This window comes from Terrapene carolina, unplaced genomic scaffold (genome assembly GCF_002925995.2).
Source record: "Terrapene carolina triunguis isolate 2854851 unplaced genomic scaffold, T_m_triunguis-2.0 Scaffold112, whole genome shotgun sequence".
NCBI lineage: Eukaryota > Metazoa > Chordata > Testudines > Emydidae > Terrapene > Terrapene triunguis.
In genome coordinates this window covers 19076215-19095276 of record NW_020664463.1, presented here as the reverse complement: position 1 = coordinate 19095276, position 19062 = coordinate 19076215, and the positions used below count along the sequence as shown (strand labels likewise).

The 19062-nt window shown below is 43.1% G+C and overlaps 1 protein-coding gene across 1 annotated transcript in view; it reads right to left on the bottom strand.

The window, feature by feature from the left end:
• Positions 1-16782, bottom strand: part of ANO2 (anoctamin 2) — a 301983-nt gene extending 285201 nt beyond the window's left edge. Inside the window, 1 exon segment of the mRNA XM_026652275.1 lies at positions 16635-16782. Within this exon segment, the coding sequence (XP_026508060.1) occupies positions 16635-16782 (148 nt within the window).
• Between the last annotated feature and the right edge of the window lie 2280 nt (positions 16783-19062).

Here is a 19062-nt window from a genome sequence, read left to right as displayed (position 1 = left end):
AGTATTAGGAAAACTACCATAATGTAATACAAAGGCTGCGTACCTGAACACTCCAAAGTCAAGAAATACAAAAGCCAAGGTTGAAAGTACAACATTTATTCTGGCTTTCCCTTGCAACAGAGATGGGCCAAATCAGAAACCTCAAAACCTGAATTTTGAATTTCAGGAGACGTTAGGTTCAGAGCACTGGATGCAATCCTGCTCGTCCTGGTTTGGTTCCATCTTTTATCCTGACCTGAAAGGGCTGATATTTCAGATCCAGTTTTATGCAGCCAAAATCTAGTGAGGATGAAGATGTCAGAAATCTAAGACTAATGGCTGATCTCCCAAAACTTCAACATTTTGAACTGAAATCTCATGAGAGGTTCTGGCATTGTTAAATCCCAAACCTAAATTGAATGGGCCTTTAAACCAAACCATTAACCCTAGCGAAGTTTAACAATCTGGGATTTGGACATCACGACCGTGACCCATCTCTTATATTGACATAGTTTCTAATCACAGACAAACAAGCCACACACTTTCCCCCTACAACCTTAGATAAATGTGTGTATATGGTACAGAGCTATGTACAGCTATGAGTGTATTGCACAAAAAGAGTGCTTAGTTATAAATAAGGAAAACATAAATAAATCACACTCCAGTGACAGTACAGAAAAATAGAGTAATGGTGAAGTATTTTGAGGGTTCCCGCCTATGTAACCCATACTGAGTGTTCTGTCCCCCTCTAACAGTGGTTGGGCCACAGATGAAAGTTGATCCCCTCATCTCAAATCACCGTATGGGCCACCACACATAATACAATACCCCTGGGTGAGTCATTGGGAGAAGCAGTTGAACCTGGGACCTCTGGTTCTTAAAGCATGAGTCTCTATGACCTGAAATAAGACCAAGATACATTAGCCAAGGCGGTAGCAGGTTCATCAACCTATGTGGCTCAGTCACCACTAGAGGGCAACAGAGCATCACACTAAATGGACATGGGTTACACCTCCCCCTGGGGGAAAGATGCGAGGAGCTACTGCCACATTGGAGAAGCCAAAGGGGAGCCTCTCCCACAACCCCAGGGAGTCACTGCATCTACAGTACGTTCTTGTGCCCTATTCTAGGAAGCATCAATGTATTGCAGCACTCTCCCTTCAATAGAGGAATGAGAAAGGGTGACAGCAGCACACTGGCACTTCCAAGCTCAGGAGGGAATACAATGGAATGGCTCTCAGGAGCGACTTTTCCCCATTGAAAACCTCTGGGAGAAGAGTTGTCCTTCTCTTCCCTACCCTCCTGTTTAGGAAAGTACGGAAGTCCCATAATGGTTTTCATCTTCCCCTTGTGGAGATCACTGGTGGTGGGTGTAGCTCCCCTTTTTCCTTTGTATCTGTGTAGGGTGACCAGACAGCAAGTGTGAAAAATCAGGACAGGGGGTGGGGGGTAATAGGAGCCTATATAAGAAAAAGACCCTAAAATCGGGACATCTGGTCACCCTATATCCTGTGTCCTGAAAGCAGCTCCTTCTGCTTGCTGCAGGGACAGGATGGTGGTGGAATCATCTACACCTGCTCCCTGCAAGGTGGGAGGGTCCCAGAGCTCAGGCTGCAGTAGAAGCCCAAACATGTACACTGCAATTAAACAGCCCCACAGCAGCCCGAGCCCTGCAAACCCAAATCAGCTGGCATGGGCCAGTAGAGGGTTTTTAATTGCAGTGTAGACATAAGGTTCGAGTAGTAGCCTCTCAGGGTGAATAGCCAGCACCTGCAGTAGCTCTATTGGCACAGAAATGGAGACAGAATTTGCCACTGCATCTCTTGTATGTCCTCTCCAGGGGCTGGCTTTACCTACCTGCGACTATAAGGTAAAAGGGCAACTAGTAAAATGCCCAGCATGGAAGGGTTTAAAAAGAAAAGATCTTGATTAATCTAATCTTCCCTAGTAAAAGAAAGCAACAAATGGAAGTCAGCAGAACTTAAATGACATCATAATTCTGACCCACCAGCTCTCCTTGGGCACTCAAGAAGCCTCGCACTTGGTTTCCTTTAATGAAGCACATAATGAGGCCATGAGGGAAATTTCAAGGAAAATAATTAATAACTGGAAGTTTCAGTCCCAGAGGCCACAGATGGTATTTCTCCAATATTCTCCATGTAAGCCTTAGACATCTCACAAGACCAAAACACAGGCAATTATAAGCCTTGAGTTTTCTGATTTTTTTTAGCTGAGCCTGGGTCAAACACTGCAGAACATTTTCAATAACTATAAACCAAGTTCACTTTCACCATGCTCACACTCTTTATGGGGTACACAATGAACCCTGGGTTCACAAGGGTGAGCAGCAGAGGTGGTTGGGAATTTTCAGTCAAAATTTTTTTTTAAATGGAAAATGCAGTTACTGCAAAAATCAAAATTGTCTCCCAGAAAATTTTGATTGTGACCAGAAAAAAAATTGATTTTCTGTCAGAAAATTCTAAACAAAATGTTTAATTTAGGGTTGGTTCAACTCAAATCAAAACACTTCAATGTGTTCAACTGAACCCAAAAGTTTTGTTTTGAATCAGTTTGACATTAAATTGCATCTGCCTATGGTTGTGCAGAGCCTCTATGGAAGTGTAGTTCAAGTGCCTCCTGCCCCCATTCTGTCCTATGGGCCTTGAGGTCATCTCGTCCTTAGTATTCACAATCTGCAGACATTCTAGAGGAAGAGATTACTGGCAGGAATGATCATAGCAGAACATTTTAATTGTGTGTGTGTTTGTTTGAGAACAATGTCTGAAAGTGAATTCTAAATTCAAACTAGAAACCTGATTCTCAGGGCAGAGAATATCCAGGAACAGAAATACAGCGTGTGATCTGTGTGTCTAATGAAACTAGATCAAATTTCAAATACTTGCAAAGAGCTGCTGACAAACACACTAGAAATCAGCAAAGAGTCCTGTGGCACCTTATAGACTAACAGACATGCATCTGAAGAAGTGGGTATTCACCCACGAAAGCTCATGCTCCTATATGTCTGTTAGTCTATAAAGTGCCACAGGACTCTTTGCTGCTTTTACAGATCCAGACTAACACGGCTACCCCTTTGATACTAGAAATCAGGATTCACTGAGGGTCTGCATACACTGCAATTAAAAACCCGCTGTTGGCCCACACCAACTGACGTGAGCTCACGGGGCTCAGGCTGTGGGACTGTTTAGCTGCGATGTAGACTTCTGGGCTTGGGCTGTAACCTTGAGTAGCCATCACCTGCAGTAGCTCCATGGACACACCATAGCCTGAGTGAGGAGCATTCAACCCACCCACTTTGGAATCCCCCTGCACAATGCTCATTTATTCAGGCATTGTGCAGGGAAGATAATTTGGTCCCAAATGCATAACGCACCATCTGTATATGAGCCTAGGTGTGCAATGAACTTAGAAAATACTTGGCAGAAGCATAATACATGAGAAACCTGCCCACACTGGTAAAAATGGAAGGACTGCATGCATGATGAAGGACCATGCATGCAATAGTGTCCTTAACTAGGCAAATTCTTTGCATTAAATTTTGAACAACTGATCCTTACATCAACCATATGGGATCCTTGCAGTTTGGCTCGCCAGCATGAAACCACTAGCAAAGGGGTCAATTAACACCTTGTAAATTGTGCTGTATTTAGCACACAGAGGAACCAGCTTGTTTCCATTGATTTCCATCTATTCCTCTTTTTCTAGCAACATTCAGAACGGTAGCCTAAATCTGGCTGAAGGCACCACCTCATGAGGTGTAGCTCAGCATCCAGAGCAGACTGCATGAGCACATTAGAAGCATCTGCCATTCAGACATGTTAGTTGGTACACCTGTTCTCCATTGCCATGCTCCAATTAGCTATGAGAATGGAGTTAGTTAGTTGGATTTGCAGTCACACCTGCTTATGTTACAGGTATCCATGTTGCAACTATACGTTATATATGTGTGCTTTTTGGCCCCAATCCTGGTGAACACTTACACAAGTGCTGATCTTTACTCGTGCAAGTAGGCCTATTGATTTAAATGGGACTACACATATACGTCAAGTTCAGTACTTGTACAAGTTCTTTTCTTGGAGCCTTTCTTTAAGTCACCATGTTTAGCCATTAGGTTGTTATTTTCAAAACACTATATTATTTAACACTGCGGTAGAAAAAAAATCTCAGGCACAAGGGAATACACTTTAATGAAACATCAGTTTGTTGTATTCAGAAGTAGCAGGGCTCAAGGGGAAATGCTTAAGTCAAATTAAACAAAATAATGGACTTCCTACTTTAAAAAAATGCTGTTCTAGAGTAACAGGTCCAGCGTGCTTCCTCAAAAGTAGTTAGATTAGATGTTTCAAATCATCTATTTCGAGAGCCACACAAAAAGAAGGTAAGAGGGGAATTTGAGCATTAAAAACTCAGAAATCCCTTCCCTTTTTCTAAAGATATAATTACCAAACTCAGTTTAAAATGATTCTTCCTATGAATTATAGTTCTTTTATGATTCTGCTTTGAAGATTGAGAAGCTAGACTGGACAAAGCACTAGAAAATGTGCCGTAGGGATTTGTCCTGCATTGACCCCATGGAGATGATCTTGATGATCGAAGAGGTCTTGTCTGTCACCAGTTTCTTTGATTCCTAAAAGGTGCTAGTGGGAGTGTATATTAAGCACAAAATACTCTCTCCGGTAACGCCACTGTGTTTGGGGCAGTTCTACACCAGATATAATTTTGGCACATTATGCATTTTTGTCCCCCACGTTGTGATTATAACATTTCAGGGGGCTTGTAATAGATGGATCACCTACTCAATGAGAGTGGTTTGTTCATGAGTTTATGATCTCTTGTGTAAACACATTGAACATTACTTGAATATGCAAGAGCTGTTGGCATAAGAGACCCGTAATGATTCTCATAAATCCATATTGGTCTAGAGCAGATGTACATAGGCCTGTAGCTCGGGAGCTCCAAGCAGCTCATTTCCAACTGTGTTGCAGTTTTGCTCACTAAGGGTACGTCTACACTTACCTCCGGGTCCGACGGCAAGCAATCGGTGTTCTGGGATCGATTTATCGCGTCTTGTCTAGACGCGATAAATCGATCCCGGATCGATCCCGGAAGTGCTCGCCGTCGACGCCGGTACTCCAGGTCAGCGAGAGGAGTACGCGGCATCGACGGGGGAGCCTGCCTGCAGCGTCTGGACCCGCGGTAAGTTCGGACTAAGGTACTTCGAATTCAGTAATTTGCGTACCTTAGTCCGAAGTGGGGGGGGTAGTGTGGACCAGGCCTAAGAGAGGCAGCCAAGGGGGAGCATGGCTCTTTGCTGGCAGTGCCTGGATTGGATGGACCAACCAACCCAGCACTGGCTGAAGCCCCAGGGGCTACAGCTGTTCTCCTTTGATAGACTCTCAGGGTACGTCTACACTATCTACCAGATCGGCGGGTAGTGATCGATCTCCGATCGCTCTGCTGTCGACTCCGGAACTCCACCACGGCGAGAGACGGAAGCGGAGTCGACAGGGGAGTGGCGGCCATCGATCCCGCGCCGCGAGGACGCGAAGTAAGTGATTCTAAGTCAATCTAAAATACGTCGACTTCAGCTACGCTATTCTTGTAGCTGAAGTTGCATATCTTAGATCGATCCCCCCCCCAGTGTAGACCAGGCCTCAGGCACAAGTACTCCCCTGTCACTGAGAGCACAGCAAGAATGGACCTGACTGGGTGGAGATGCTCACCCCCCTCCCCCCGCCCCTCAGCAAACAACAGAGATGCATGCAGGACGGAGGGGCAACTGAAAGATGAAGAGGAGGGAAGACTAGGAACATGGGTGGCCAAAGGTGAGGAGAGTACAGATTTGAAAGAGCACCGAAGAGCAGAGAGCATGTAGTATTTTCTATATCAGGAACATTGCTATCCAGGAAGTTGGGGCCTTCACATACTTGGGTGTAGATGGTAGTTTGGCAAGAAGACTACTTCAGTTTTATAGCTTATTACAATGTCCCTGTTGAATTTTTGCTTGTGTTTAGAATAGGATTTGTGTGTGCCTCATGGAAAATACCAGAGTTCATTTTCTAGTTGTGGGGCAGTATCTGTCGCAGAGCATGCTTGCCTCTGGCAAGTTCTGTTGGCCTAGAATGGCTGGATATTCCCAATGTGCTTGAGTACTTTCACATTAAAATCTCTTTAAAGCTAAAATTTAGACAGTCGCACTTGACATTCAAGTTTTTCCAAAGAGGACACACCCCTTCTCCTCGCTTATATTTTTATATTTTTCTACATCAGCCAAACTTGTCCCTCCTACTTTAAATGCTGGCCATATAGCTGACAATCACATGAACAGGGTGTGTGCATGGGGGAGACTGTCAGTTTGCTTGTGTAGGGGACAGGGGAGTGGTATTTGTCTTTGTACATGAGACTTCATCTGCTTCAGTGGGTTATGAGCAGGACTTAAATTCAGCCAGAGCTGTCCAGAGTGGAGCTCTGGTAAATACTTTCAACCCCTTAGAGTTTTTATACCATTTGCAGGGAATCTGGTACATATTCTATGAGAATTTAAGCCCTGGTTATGAGCATCTACTGCATTGACACAGAAACTAGTTGAAAAAAAATTAAGAATACTGAGTTAAGTCAGAGTCTATTTTCAGTTGTACACTGCACACCATGCATCACTGTGACTGCTGAAAAGGGCCAGAACCATGGGCTGTGCGTGCACTCCCCATTTGGGGAGGCTAGCCTCTTGCCCCTCCTCTTCTTCCCAAGGCTCTGCCCCCACATCACCCTTCCACCCCGCACTCTCACTGGCCAACTCACTGGCACAGCCCCAAGCCCCGGCGCCGGCGCCCAGAGCAGTCCGTAGGAGCCCTGAGCCCCGGCCGCCCAGAGGAGCTCTGAGCCCTGCCGCAGCCCCTGCCCCAGAGGTTCCGGGAGGCTTAGCCTCCCCCAGCCTTCATTACCTGCAGCCCATGGTCAGAATAGTGTACATCCCATCTCTGAGATTAGAATCTGACCATCCCAGTGCATGCACATGATCTTTGTTTACACAATAGATCATTGATCTGAGGACCTTTTAAAGGGAGTGAGCCAAGTGTAACTGTGCCTCAGTGGGTCACAACGGAGGATGCCAAATTCAGAATAAACTGCTGAGAAATAGGGCAAATACAGCCCAAGACTGGTGTCTAATCCCCCATAGGATATACCAAACCAGCAACAAAAGTAAACTTTTGTTTCACCACACTGGCTAACAAGAAAACATAAAGACCGTTTTCTCAGGCATTCCAGTTCTTATATCACCACCAAAAATACTGGATTCAGAGATGAGTGTTTTTTATAACCAGTCTCATCAAATAATTCGGATCTTCTGATCCCAAAGGACCAGCCACACACCCAGGTCAATATATAACTTAGATTTTATCCAAAAATCATGCTGATGCTAATCCTTTAGTATCTAAAATCTAAAGGGGCTTATTCATAAAAAGAAAGAAAGAAAGGTGAGAGTTAAAAATTGGTTAAAAGAATCAAATACATACAGTAAGTGCAAAGTTCTTGGTTCAGGCTTGTAGCAGTGATGGAATAAATAGGATTAAAGACAAAATGGATGTGTTTCCAGGCCCTTTTATAGCTTTTGCCATGTTGAAGGCATCCCATTGTTCTTACTGTTGAAAATTACAGCAACAACATGGTGTTTGGAGGCAGGGCTTTGGAGCTGTGCTCCAGCTCCGCTCCAGCTCCAGGCAAAAACCTGCAGCTCCACTGCTCCAGAGCTGCTCCACGCTCCAGCTCCGGGCTCCGCTCCAAAGCCCTGTTTGGAGGTACATGGGCAAGTCACATGTTCATGCCCAATTTTGCTCAGTCATTGCAGGAAGCCATTACCTACACTCCAGACAGCACATTTACATGACAGTCCATTCACTGTAGATGGGCATCTCCCATAGTCCACTGTGAACCAAGTGTTTCTTGATAAGCCACTTAATTTGAATAGTCCCTTCAAGATGTGCTGACTAGCTACCTTGTGGGCGGTATCCCAGGAGCAAACATTTGAAATACAGGTATAAAGCCAATACTATAACTTCAAACACAAAAATGATACATGCAGATAGCATAATCATAACCAGCAAATCATAACCTTTTCATAGACACCTCACTTGACAACCTTTGTACAATATTTGCTGCCAATATAGAACAGTGATTGCAACAATTATCTATATGTTTATATTTTAATTAGATAACATCACTCCCCCAATGCAAAACTGATGCAGGAAGTGGTGTCCCAGACATTACTGAATGCATCATGGGAACTTCCCATTCTTGGTTTTGTATTACTACAGCTTCTAACCCAATATTAGAAGTATTAGTGTATAACAGAAATGGTTTATCAAAATTATGTTTAACGATATTGTTGAATCCCTTTACAAACCCAAGATAAAACTTGGTTAGACCAATAGTGGATTGGATCTGCTCTTGCAGCGCAATTCCTGTATGTTTCATGTGATCTTGCCAAGAGCTAATGAAAATAGCTAATTTATTCATACAAGCTCTGGCAAATGTTTGGAACCCAATTAACATCAAGTCAATGTAGATATTAATGTTCTCTGTAGTGTAGGAATCTTGGCATTTAGCCATGAAAGCAATGTGGTAGTGTGCCTCAGTTTCCCGTTTTGTACAGCACTTTAGGTCTGGAATGTCTTTTCTGCTGAGAAAATCTTCAAGACTATTCATAGGCATTAAGTGTGAAATTTCAGTATCACAAGGCCTTTTAACATAAAGTGTGTTCCTATGTATCCTCTTAACATGTTTAAGGGTTTTTCCAAAAGATTAGGCACATTGTACATTTTTACCAGGGTTGACATAAAAATCAAATACATTAGAAGGTTAAACCTTATCAGTAACACTAAATTTGTTACAAGTCAGTGATTGTAAGTATCTTGGTCATACCATGTCTTTTGTCTTACTAAATCCCTTGGCTGGCCAGATGTGTCCTCAGTGCTACCAGCTATGGGGCAGATCTTCCCCTTCCCTTGTTAGCCAGGTAGATTGTAACAACCCAGACACTAACTTTCAAATTCTCATTTGCTACCAATTTCAAGGCTGGGTACTCATTCTTCCCATCAGCAGGATTGGGTCCTCCCCCCCCCCCCCCCCCCCCCTTTTTTTTTTTCCTAGAAGGTTGAAAACTGAACCTTCCTGCTTACAGGAACTCCTTTGCTGGCAAGGTGTGTTCACGAACTGCAGTTCCTCTGTGCTATGAACATCTACACAGACACTCTCCTGCATGCTTGTGGATCCACCAGCAGCAGCTTAGAAACTGGACTTGGACTCTGTTTTAAAGAGATACCAAACAAATCCAAAGTGTCTAAGGGTGAGAGTTTGCCTGCTCTCCCTTGCATCTTTGTGGGTTCAGTCATAAGGCTGTGCGCTTTGAAAAACCAGTAACCCAATCTTTCCTCAGTACCTGAGTCACCACACACTGCTTACCCAAAGAATTAGCATGGAGACATTCATGTTCCAACAACATAGTCTCCCCAACAGGCTGACCAAACACAGCCACTTGGTTATCATAGGGCTGTTTAAATTCCCTGACAATTTTCATTCCATCTGAAACCTTCTTAAAGCTATCCACACTGGATCTTTCCAAAGCAAGGTCAGTGGATCTATATACCTCAGAAAGACTCTGGCAGTTAGGAACTGAAACAAGTCTCCCAAACAAACCGTTGCTTTCTCTATACAATGATTCACCCTGAGTTAACTCAATCAAATCACTTCCACACCCCTCAGTTGCAGCAAACTGCTTGCAAAAACTACCATGAAGATTTTTCTCTTCAGGAATCTTTCAAAGCAACAATTCATCTTTCACAGACATTCTGCCCTTACCCTTTTCACCTAGGACTTGCTCTAAAGCAGTGGTGGGCAACCTGCGGCCCGTGCCACTTCCTGCAGCTGGGAATGGCTAACCACGGCCACTGAGAGCTGCGGGAGGCCGTGCCTGCAGACGGTCAATGTAAACAAACTGTCTAGCGACCCGCCAGCAAATTACCCTGACAGGCCACAGGTGGCCCACCACTGCTCTAAAGGAACATTTTCCTGAGCAACAACAGACTCTTTCTGGGTTTCACTTAAATCCAGAATCACCTCTGGGACAACTGATAAACTTTTAAGTAGTATTAACTGAGAAGCACCTTCTGTTTGCTCCACAGAAAAAGAACTGAAAAGAAACTTTTCCTCAGCACTAACACAGGAACAAATCAACATACTCTTAGAGCCCCGACCGGGGTTATTCTATCTACTACCCAAGATCCACAAACCTGGAAATCCTGGACGCCCCATCGTCTCGGGCATTGGGTGACAATATATACCTCCAGACCAGTGCATATATACCTCCAGACCAGTGGCACCGCTATGGGCACCCGCATGGCCCCACAATATGCCAACATTTTTATGGCTGACCTGGAACAACGCTTCCTCAGCTCTCGTCCACTCACGCCCCTTCTCTACCTACGCTACATTGATGACATCTTCATCATCTGGACCCATGGGAAGGAGACCTTGGAAGAATTCCACCATGATTTCAACAGCTTCCACCCCACCATCAACCTCAGCCTGGACCAATCTACACGGGAGGTCCACTTCCTAGACACCACCATACAAATAAGCGATGGCCACGTTAACACCACCCTATACCAAAAACCCACCGACCGCTACGCCTACCTTCATGCCTCCAGCTTCCACCCCGGACACACCACACGATCCATCGTCTACAGCCAAGCACTGAGGTACAATCACATCTGCTCCAACCCCTCAGACAGAGACCAACACCTACAAGATCTTCACCAAGCATTCTCAAAACTACGATACCCACACAAGGAAATAAAGAAACAAATCAACAGAGCCAGACGTGTACCCAGAAGCCTCCTGCTACAAGACAGGCCCAAAAAAGAAACCAACAGAACTCCACTGGCCATCACCTACAGTCCTCAGCTTAAGCCTCTCCAACGCATCATCAGTGATCTACAACCCATCCTGGACAATGATCCCTCACTTTCACAGACCTTGGGAGGCAGGCCAGTCCTCGCCCACAGACAACCCGCCAACCTTAAGCATATTCTCACCAGCAACCACGCACCGCACCATAACAACTCTAACTCAGGATCCAACCCATGCAACAAACCTCGATGCCAACTCTGCCCACATATCTACACCAGCAACACCATCACAGGACCTAACCAGATCAGCTACAACATCACCGGCTCATTCACCTGCACGTCCACCAATGTTATATATGCCATCATGTGCCAGCAATGCCCCTCTGCTATGTACATTGGCCAAACTGGACAGTCACTACGCAAGAGGATAAATGGACACAAGTCAGATATCAGGAATGGCAATATACAAAAACCTGTAGGAGAACACTTCAACCTCCCTGGCCACACAATAGCAGATGTAAAGGTAGCCATCTTACAGCAAAAAAACTTCAGGACCAGACTCCAAAGAGAAACTGCTGAGCTCCAGTTCATTTGCAAATTTGACACCATCAGATCAGGATTAAACAAAGACTGTGAATGGCTATCCAACTACAGAAGCAGTTGCTCCTCCCTTGGTGTTCACACCTCAACTGCTAGCAGAGCACCTCACCCTCCCTGATTGAACTAACCTCGTTATCTCCATACTGATTTATACCTGCCTCTGGAGATTTCCATTACTTGCAACTGAAGAAGTGAGGTTCTTACCCACGAAAGCTTATGCTCCCAATACTTCTGTTAGTCTTAAAGGTGCCACAGGACCCTCTGTTGCTTTTTACAGATTCAGACTAACATGGCTACCCCTCTGATACTTTTCCTCAGCAGGCATGCTGCTGCTGCTATTCAAAACAGACAAATAATTGGAGATAACCTTTCCTTTGTCCCAGCACCCAGGGCTGATTTCAGACACATACCTGGAAAGTGATACAGCTTCTGTAACAGGCAAGTTGCCCCTCCCAACAGATAAACTGCTATTCTCCACAAATAGAGTCTCATTACACTGAGCTACTTTAAGAAAATCGCATCTCCCTTTTTCAGGATGACTTTCACAAATTTTACTTGCCAACAATCCATCACTAATAAAAAAAAAAATCTACCCTTTTCTTCCTCAGTTAGGGCTTCAACTTGACCATCAACTTCAATCTGTTCTAGAGAAACATTTTCCTGACCAATGAGTTTTCTCTGTGCTTTATCTAATTCCAGATTCACTTCTGAGATACTAGACAGACATTCAGAAAATTCATTTACACATAAACTGCTTTTTTGCACAGACAAACAGCTATTTTCCACCTTCCCCAGGTTAGAGTCACCCTCTCCCTGGCCATAGCAAAACTGGTTAAACACAGGCAACTGCTCAGAGTCATACAACATGCCAACATTGTTATAAACTGGACTTTCAAGATGATACAGTTTCTGTCATTCTTCCATTGCTCAAGTCTAGCAGTTTCTTGTTGCATCTGCCGAACCCTCTCCTCAGCAGCAAGCTGTTCCATATGCCTTGCATGGGCTTCTTTTTCCAGCTGGGCCAAGGCTTGCTTCTCTAGCATTCTAAGTTCTGCCAGTCTTTGTTCAAGACACAGGCTGTCTCTCAGGGCTTGCAGTTTCATTGCTTCTGCTGATGCCACCTGGCTCATGGTCACTGATCTTTAACCTTTAAAACTTAATATCAACATTCAAATTTTAATAGTGTGGGGTTCTGATCCAAAGCTTAATTGACCTGGTTCTGTGGATCCTGCCGACTATGCTACTGTAACCGTGCCTCAGTGGGTCACAACTGAGGATGCCAAATTCAGGATGAACTGCTGAGAAATAGGGCACATACACCCTAAGACTGGTGGCTAATCCCCCATAGGATATACCAAACCAGCAACAAAAGTAAACTTTTGTTTTACCACACTGGCTAATAAAATATAAAGACAGTTTTCTCAGGCTTTCCAGTTCTTATATATCACCACCAAAAACACTGGATTCAGAGATGAGTGGTTTTTTACAACCAGTCTCATCAAATGAAAGATTCTTCTGATCCCAAAGGACCAGCCATACACCCAGGTCAATATATAACTTAGAACAGCGATCGGCAACTTTTGGCCCGCGACCCGCCAGGGTAAGCCCCCTGGCAGGCCAGGCCAGTTTGTTTACCTGCCACGTCCACAGGTTCGGCCAATTGCGGCTCCCACTGGCTGCGGTTCGCCGCTCCAGGCCAATGGGGGCTGCGGGAAGCAGCGCGGGCCGAGGGATGTGCTGGCCGCGGCTTCCTGCAGGTTGCCTATCCCTGACTTAGAACTTACCGAAAAATCACGCTGATACCAATCTTTTAGTATCTAAAATCTAAAGGCTTATTCATAAAAAGAAAGGAAGGTGAGAGTTAAAATTGGTTAAAAGAATCAAATACATACACTAGTTGCAAATTTTTTGGTTCATGCTTGTAGCAGTGATGGAATAAACACCTGGCTTAAGTCAAGTCTCTGGAGTACATCCACAGCTTGGATGGGTCATTCAGTCCTTTGTTCAGAGCTTCAGTTTGTAGCAAAGTTCTTTCAGAGGTAAGAAGCAGGACTGAAGACAAAATGGATGTGTTTCCAGGGCCTTTTATAGTTTTTGGCATGTGGAGGGCATCCCATTGTTCTTACTGTGGAAAATTACAGCAACAAGATGGTGTCACATGTTCATGCCCAATTTCGCTGAGTCATTGCAGGAAGCCTACACTCCAGACAGCACGTTTACATGACAGTCCATTCACTGTTGAAGGGCATCTCCCATGGTCCATTGTCAACCAAGTGTTTCTTGATGAGCCACTTAATTTGAATAGTCCTTTCAAGATATGCTGGCTAGCTACCTTGTGGGCGGGATCCCAGGAGCAAACATTTGAAATACAAGTATAAAGCCAATACTCGTAACTTCAAATATAAAAATGATACATGCATACAGATAGCATAATCATAACCAGCAAATAATAACCTTTTCATAGACGCCTCCCTAGACAACATTTGTACAAGATTTGTTGCAAATATATAACAGTGGTTGCAACAATGATCTATATGGTTATATTTTAATTAGATAACATCACACCAAGCCATCCACATAGTATATAAAAAGTGTGTGTGATTTACCTTTCTTATACTGACCTCTCTCCATCCCAGCCCCCAAAAGCCATCTAAAAGGCCTTATTTTCATTTACCCTGATGTAAATAGGGAATATTTTTTCTATTGAAAACAATGGGGGTAACGATGGTATAAAACTGGTATAAAATTGATGTTAACAAGGTCAGAGTCAGGCCCAGAATCTTAAGGACTACTTCACAATATGGATTGTGATATGAAGCATGTTACAAGAATAATAATTTTGCAGAGGGCGGGGCTAGTTGGGGTGGCATAATAATTAGGGCGGTCAGTCGCAGTTAACTCACACGATTAACTCAAAAAAATTAATCACGATTAATCACAGTTTTAATCACACTATTAAACAATAGAATACCAATTGAAATTCATTACATATTTTTGGATGTTTTTCTACATTTTCATATATATTGATTTCAGTTACAACACAGAATACAAAAGTCTACACTGCTCACTTTATATGATTTTTATTACAAATATTTGCACTATAAAAATGATAAACAAAAGAAATAGTATTTTTCTATTCACCTCATACAAGTACTGTAGTGCAATCTCTATTGTGAAAGTGTAACTTACATATGTAGATTTTTTTTTGTTACATAACTGCAGTCAAAAACAAAACAATGTAAAATTTAAGAGCCTACAAGTCCACTCAGTCCTACTTCTTGTTCAGCCAATCGCTAAGACAAACAAATTTGTTTACATTTACGGGAGATACTGTACTGCTGCCTGCTTCTTATTTACAATGGCCTGAAAGTGAGAACAGGTGTTTGCATGGGACTTTTGTAGCCATCATTGAAAGGTATTTACATGCCAGAAATGCTAAACATTTGTATTCCCTTTCATGCTTCAGCCACCATTCCAGAGGACATGCTTCCATGCTGATGACGCTCGTTAAAAAAATAATGCATTAATTCATTTTGTGACTGAACTCCTTGGCTCTGTTTTACCCGCATTCTGCCATATATTTCATGTTATAGTAGTCTTGGATGATGACTCAGCACATGTGGTTCATTTTAAGAACACTTTCACTGCAGATTTGACAAAACGCAAAGAAGGTACCAATGTGAGATTTCTAAAGATAGCTACAGCACTTGACCCAAGGTTTAAGAATCTGAAATGCCTTCCAAAATCTGAGAGGAATGAGGTGTGGAGCATGCTTTCAGAAGTCTTAAAAGAGTGACACTCCGATGCACAAAATTACAGAATCCGAACCACCAAAAAAGAAAGTCAGCCTTCTGCTGGTGGCATCTGACTCAGATAATGAAAATGAACATGCATCGGTCCACACTGCTTTGGATTGTTATCAAGCAGAACCTGTCATCAGCATGGATGAATGTCCTCTGGAATGGTGGATGAAGCATGAAGGGACATATGAATCTTTAGCGCATCTGGCATGTAAATATCTTGCGACGCCGGCTACAACAGTGCCATGAGAACGCTTGTTTTCACTTTCAGATGACATTGTGAACAAGCAGCATTATCTCCTGCAAATGTAAACAAACTTGTTTGTCTGAGCAATTGGTTGAACAAGAAATAGGACTGAGTGGACTTGTAGGCTCTAAAGTTTTACATTGTTTTCTTTTTGAATGCATTTTTTTGTACATAATTCTAAATTTGTAAGTTCAACTTTCATGATAAAGAGATTGCACTACAGTACTTGTATTAGGTGAATTGAAAAATAATATTTCTTGTTTTTTACAGTGCAAATATTTGTAATCAAAAATAAGTATAAAGTGAGCACTGTACACTTTGTATTTTGTGTTGTAATTTAAATCAATATATTTGAAAATGTAGACAACATCCAAAAATATTTAAATAAATGGTATTCTATTATTGCTTAACAGTGCGATTAATCATAATTAATTTTTTTAATTGCGTGGTTAATCGTGATTAATTTTTTTAATTGCTTGACAGCCCTAATAATAATACTACATCTCTCTCGTACAGCATGCTGAGTCCCAAAGCTCAGAGTAAAGATATAAACCCCTGAAATCAATGAGCTATACTACAAACAACTGTGGAATTTTTAACTATACAAACAAAGGTAATAGTGCAACAATATTAACAATAAGCATAAACCTAATCTTATACATTAGGGATTCAAACTTTGCATGTTTTATACATCGAGGGGACTTGTTTTGTACATATGGGAACTGTGAGTTTATTACATCTTAATACTCCTCTGAAAAGGATATTGTTCTCCCTCTCAATTATATCTGTAGTAAGGGAACCACAGAAGAAAAGAGCAAAAATCCAGTATTACTCACTGCCTGTGACTTGCTTTCTCATGCAGGTCATACAAACTGTCCTCGACTTATTTTTGAGACTGCCATTAGAAACCAAGCCCTGCTTATAAATCCAAGAAGACATTTTTTTATGGGCCAGAGCTATTGGCCCCTGAAAATAAAATGCACTAAAGGAAAACAGCTGGAGTCCATACAAGATAGTCCTTGCCCTCCTCCCACTCAATTACTTTGTCTCACAGACAACTAACTAAGAAGCAGAGGGTAAACTTACCGTGTGCTTGTGCTTCCATATTGCTGTGAGGACTTTGGCTGGAAGTTGCAACAGTACTAAGAAGATGTGGCTATGTTGATAGTGTGTGTAATCTGCTCCTGGTTCTGTACTGGCTTAATCTGTGAACAGCACTAGCGGCTATTTCCATCCCAGCTTGAGCCTGCTTTAAGCAAACTACACACTGGAGCTAATTAGCCAGACCTTCTGTTTCAGTAATCACCATTACCGAGGGAAGGGAAACAACCACCCACAACCTGAGAGGCCATGGCACCTCTTTGCTGAAATTCCAGCATCTTTCCCTCCTGATTCATAAAGGATCAACAACAGCCTGGCATAGTCATTCCTAACAACTCACTGGATGGCAAGAGGAGGGAAAACAAACACAAAGCCAGAGCTTTAGATCATATTCAGCTCTGTCTCAAAAAGACATTGCTGCAAGGATTAGATGTTCCTGGTTTCTTTCTCCTGCAAACAGTTCAGTTTGTGTCTGCAAGACTCTGCTGTGCTACCTGGTGGAAGGTAAGTGGGGAAATTTTTTATAAGGCTGCATCTCAGCTGCTCATGTTACTGCACTGCCCGGACGCTGCACACTCGTTCCTGCATGAAATATTCAAGGGATTATCTTGTAATCAACTGTATAATCAGACCAGGCAATGGGTGCTGCTTAGCCTTCAACCCTGGGGCTGAAGCAATGTTTCAGGGAGACAAGTCATTGTTGACTTCAGTTTTCCTTGAGAGAGGAATTTTATCTCATTGTGAAAAGCCAGGGGAAAGTCATTGTTCGCCCTGGAGTCCCGGGTCTTCCTCTCCCTGCAGCCTAAAATCTCTCACTGCCACTTCTTCTCCCCAAGGGGAATAGGAAGAGGAACAGTTGCAGGAGCAAAAATGAGGTTTGACTAGAAAGTTTCTACAGCATGAATTAAATAACCAGCTAGTTTAGCACTGCTTGCAATAATATAATATATTATACAGACGTTTCCTTCCTCTTATGGGTTTAGGAGCAGGGATAGAACAGTAGAGAATCCACCCACTGAGTATTAACATCACAGAAATTTCCATATGATTCCTTCACTGGGAAAGGATTGGTTTATGACTGGTAAGGGTAGGGTTACCATATTGCAGTCCTGGAAAAAGAGGACACTCCAAGGGCCCCCGGTCCCGCCTCAACTCCGCCCCTTCCCCAAAGTCCCCGCCCCAACTCTGCCCCTTCCCCTGAACGCTTCGCCCCCTACTCTTCCCCCTCCCCTGCTTCCCGCGAATCAAATGTTCGGAGAACGGAGTGGTCTCTAGTAGTCAAAGACCATTCTTCCCCGTCCCCTCCAGTCTATGTCTGTCCTATTGCTGTCTAACCTGCCCCAGCTCCTCATCTGATTTCAACTGCCCCCCACTACCACTCTGGATTCCTTGTCCCAGTTTCCTGGTCCTGTCTCACTCTCCTCTCTCCCCGCCCCCATCCCTCAGATGGGATGTTCGTTCCAGATTGGCAAAATTATAACGCTTCCCAACATGTCAACACTTCCCATTCTAAATTTTCGGTTGCTTAACTATAGGCTAGTTCTGCCCACAACAAAGCATATTCAGAACTTCTGATTAAAGGGATTATAAGTGTAGCAACCTCCATCATAGCTAGTCACCAAAGATTGAACCTGAGCCATCCAGACTTAAAAGCATGAGCTTCTACTACTTGAGTTCAAGCTATAACTCCCTTAGCTGGTAGCTATACAGTTATCCTCTAAAAATCCACCAGAGGAGGGCACAAAACACATGTTGGACAGTGAATTACAGAAGTGCCAAATATTATTATTAGACCTGCAATACTTTTCACAATGAACATCAGCAGGGGATAAACTGGGAGTTTAAGAATATTTGGAAAACAATTTTAGAATAACATTCAGTGCTGTGGTTTAAAAGAAAAAAAACCTGTTAAAACTCATAACTTAGCAGCATTCAGTGTTTGAAAAAAAACAACTTCCAGGAGGGATACAAGTTAAGAATGTTGAAACAGGAAGATGTTGTGCTTAGTTACCACTTGGGCAAGGTGGCGTGCTATGTAATACTTGCAAGATTTCACTGTAATGTTTTACAATATATAGCAGCGCAATGCTGATTCCATTGATATTGTTGAGCAATTCATGCTGATTTTATTTCAGCCCACATCTTAATAGTTTTGAATACTATAGATCACAATTTTCAGCTCAGTTGGTCTGAACATGCAGAGCTTTAAAATTGCTATGCTCTAAACTGTATATTAACTACAATTTTATAAACCTGCATGTCAGAGAACTGTGTGCCACTACTACTAGACAGTGGCACAAGGCAATTCAGTGTGAATCACAGAAATGTAGGACTGGAAGGGACATCAACAGGTCATCTAGTCAAACCCCTGCACTGAGGCAGGACTGAGTAATAACAACTAGACCATCCTTGA